This window comes from Oryzias melastigma, linkage group LG2 (genome assembly GCF_002922805.2).
Source record: "Oryzias melastigma strain HK-1 linkage group LG2, ASM292280v2, whole genome shotgun sequence".
Classification (NCBI taxonomy): Eukaryota; Metazoa; Chordata; class Actinopteri; order Beloniformes; family Adrianichthyidae; genus Oryzias; species Oryzias melastigma.
In genome coordinates, this window is record NC_050513.1 from 1,438,045 (window position 1) to 1,441,886 (window position 3,842).

General features: G+C 50.2%; 1 protein-coding gene across 2 annotated transcripts in view; it reads left to right on the top strand.

The window, feature by feature from the left end:
• LOC112136796 (DNA-binding protein SATB2) overlaps nucleotides 1-3,842 on the top strand; it is a 16,066-nt gene that overhangs the window by 9,342 nt on the left and 2,882 nt on the right. For both annotated transcript variants that reach the window (XM_024258698.2, XM_036214457.1), the window contains 5 exons: nucleotides 47-97; nucleotides 172-689; nucleotides 939-1,139; nucleotides 1,343-1,495; nucleotides 2,066-2,257. In XM_024258698.2, the coding sequence (XP_024114466.1) occupies nucleotides 47-97; nucleotides 172-689; nucleotides 939-1,139; nucleotides 1,343-1,495; nucleotides 2,066-2,257 (1,115 nt within the window). The remainder of the gene's footprint in view (nucleotides 1-46; nucleotides 98-171; nucleotides 690-938; nucleotides 1,140-1,342; nucleotides 1,496-2,065; nucleotides 2,258-3,842) is intronic.

Sequence of the window (3,842 nt, forward strand, 5' to 3'; positions counted from 1 at the left end):
GGTTCTGAGTCCCTCATGGAATCATCTGAGCTCCTCCCCCTCACAGGTGAACACCTGGAGAAGGCGTGGTCATCCCAGGAGAAGTCCAGCATCAAAGGTCTGATGTTCTCCTGCATCCTCGCTCCTCTGAGCTGTTCTCCAGAACCTTAACCCGGATCTGTGTCTTTTCAGTGGAGCGGAATTTGGACCTGAGTCTCCTCAACCACCGCTCCACTCTGCTGCCCCCCTCCAGCCTGATGAGCTCCCTGCCAGGACCTGCTGCTCTCTCCATCAAGTCCGGTCTGGGGGGCTCTCAGACCGCCACACAGCCTCACGGTCTTCCTCACCCGTCCAGCCAGAACCACCCCAGTCCTCCTCTGCACTCGCAGCCCCCCCCACTCCTGGGCCACGGCGGGCTCCTGCCCCCCCAGCTGGTCCGTCAGCAGCTGGCCATGGCCCACCTCATCAACCAGCAGCTGGCTGTCAGCCGCCTGCTGGCCCACCAGCACCCGCAGGGGGTCAGCCAGCAGTTCCTCAACCACCCCCCCATCTCACGGACCTGCAAGCTCTCTGGGGGGCCCGCAGATTCCAGCCTCAGCTGCTCCAGTACAGAGGTCTCCTCTGACATCTACCAGCAGGTCCGGAATGAGCTGAAGCGGGCCAGCGTGTCTCAGGCCGTCTTCGCCCGCGTGGCCTTCAACCGCACGCAGGTACGAACACCCGGGCCAGGAAACCAGGCCAGGTCACCTGCTCTTGACAATCAAAGTCTGGATTACCTGATCCACATAGACCCACTCAAACCTGTCAAGATTACCCAGTTCGGATAGACCAGTCCAGGTTACTCGGAGATGAGCGAGTTGAGAAAACCTGGTTCAGATGACCTGATCCAAATAGTCCAGTTTAGATAGCCCAGTCCAGATGATCCGGTCCAGATCTGCTGACACTCTTGTGTTCTGCAGGGTCTGCTGTCAGAGATCCTCCGTAAGGAGGAGGACCCTCGCTCCGCCTCTCAATCGCTGCTGGTCAACCTGAAGGCCATGCAGAACTTCCTGAACCTGCCAGAAACCGAGCGAGACCGGATCTACCAGGAGGAGAGGGAGCGGAACACCAGCACCAATCACTGCCCCCCCCACATCTCCAGCTCCAACAGACACTCACAGGTACGGCACGCTGCACCTGAAACCCAGACGACCACAGCAGATATCATCATCTGCCATTTCTGTCGTCTGAAGATCAAAGTTCTCTCGTTTGTGCGTGAAGATAAATCAGACGAGGTTTTACGAGCATGTGACCCCCCCCCCGAGGACCTTTCAGCTCTAGAAAGTTCTTCTGCTGTAATGACTGTGGTTCTGGTTCTGTGTAGGTCAAGTGCGGCGTGTCGGCTCCGGAGCTGCAGCTGAAGCTCAGCTCGCTGACCAGCATCAGCGCCGAGATCTACGAGGAGATTCAGCAGGAGATGAAGAGGGCCAAGGTCTCCCAGGCTCTGTTTGCCAAGGTGGCGGCTAATAAAAGCCAGGTGAGGGGAGGAGCTTGCCAGTTCCTGTCGGAACACGTCTTGTGCTGATTACCTCGCTGAAGTCCAAACACGTCTTCAGATGAAGATAAGGACCAACTTTCCTGAATGTACAGATAAAATTGTTTCAGACTCACATGAAAATCTCCAAACTTGACATAATGAAGTCTGTTGTCTTCAGCCGCGGTGGAGCTCCTCCTCCAGGTGATGTCAGAGCAGCTGGGGGGGCCCTGTGTGTGGGCGCGGAGGGGTCTGATTGCATTCCTACATGACTCCATCCTCAGATAAACAATGTGGGTGATAGTGATCAAAGTCAGCGTGGAGAGAAAACATCACGCCAGCCAGAAGAATCTTTTGGCTTCATCAGAAGAAAACTTTTACCACATGAAGAAAAAACTCCATGAATGAGAAGAAAAGACCTGATGAGGGTGATGGAACCTGAAGGAGACAAAGTCTGAAGTTTGGATTCAGGACAGAAAACATCAAACCCAGATCCTGATCCCAGATCCCAGTAGAACTCATGTTTCAGTTTTCTCCCCTGATGCTCTGATCATTCTGGTATTCATGTTCCAGGGCTGGCTGTGTGAGCTCCTCAGGTGGAAGGAAAGCCCGAGTCCCGACAACCGGACCCTCTGGGAAAACCTGTGCACTATCCGACGGTTCCTGGCCCTGCCACAGGCGGAGCGGGACCAGATCTACGAGGAGGAGTCCAGGCAGCAGCACAGCGAGCGGCTGCACGCCGTCCTGCACCTCCCAGAGCAGCAGGTGAGCCGTCGCCGCCACCTGCAGAAGATGTGTGCTCTGCAGAGGATCTTCTAGACCTCTTCCTCTTGACACAATGACTGAATGGAGGTAGAAAAACTTTTTAGTAAGCTTTTAAAATTTATAAGAAATAAACAGAATTTATGTGATGGAAGAAGGAAACTTTCTCTACTAAAGAGTATCTCACATCAGCCTTGTAGATCATGCTGTAGTCGAGATACTGAGAAAGTAAAAAATGTTTAAAAATGTTAGAAAAACAAATCAAAAACCAGCAGGACCTGATGGAGGTGAGACTGCAGGAATATTTTATATTAGAGGGGCAGAAGACTTGAAGAACAGCAGAGTGGGAGGCAAATGAAAGGATCCAAAATATCTCTTAGGTTTTTTTAAATATTGCTTTTGTTATTTTTGCTACTCTTGAAGATTCATGTTCTGAAAGTTTAATAATATTTGTCAATGATTATACAAATATTTAAATCTGCAATTATGGGGCTACACCCCCCCCCCCCCCAGCCCATCCCCTGCTCTCCATAGAAAAGGAGAAGGAAAGTGTCGTACAAAGCAAACTGTGAACTCGCCAATCCAGAATAGAGCATTCATGATCCTGTTACCGGGCAGAATACAGAATCCTGAGCAAACCGCTGTGTGCTGTCACCAGCTCAGAGCTCCAAAACATTCGGTCCAAAGACACTCGTCAAAAAACAAGAAAAGAGCTGCTTTTCTATTGGTTTTATCTGCATAGCAACCATTTCGTCTTTTGGTCACCTGGGGGTGACAAACAGGTCTATGTAGTTTTTAGAAGTATCTGCAAAAATAAACTTTTGGATTTCCTCGACGACCACACACATCCTTAAAATTGTTCTTATCATTTTGGACCTTTCTGTGTGGAGTTTGCATGTTCTCCCCGTGCATGCGTGGGTTTTCACCGGGGACTCCGGCTTCCTCCCACCGTCCAAGAACATGCTTCATAGGTTGATTGGTGACTCTAAATTGCCCCTAGGTGTGAATGTGAGAGTGAATGAGTGTGACAGACTGGTGACCTGTCCAGGGTGTACCCCACCTTCACCCATCAGTGGCCAGGATAGGCTCCAGCACCCCCGCGACCCCGTAAGTGAAGAAGCGGTCAAGGAAATGAATGAATGAATTTACCATATAGTTTTGTTCAGGGGGATGCCACTTATGCTAGATCGCCACGGTAACTCTGTTAAAAGTCTACAAACTTTAAAACCAACATTTTTCCCCCAAGTAGCATTCAAATGATGCTTGTTGTACTAAAGGTCATTTTTTTCAATTCAAGATGGCGACCTCGTCATCAGGTCACAGGTCAACGACATTTCAGTTGTAGTTGTAGACTTGACCTGGCTTACGTGTGTAAAATAACATGGAGATCACTCAAAGAAGGAGGTGTGAAAACCAGAAAATTGCCAATTGTCACACTTTGTCACAAATTGGCCACCAAGCCGTAGGCCCTGTGACCATCCCATAATAATTTCAAAACTTCCTTTGGATATCCTCGACACGTTTGTTTTGGATTTGTTTGTGGATTTTGGAAAAAAAAATGGAGGCCCTCAAAAGATTTTGGCCCCAT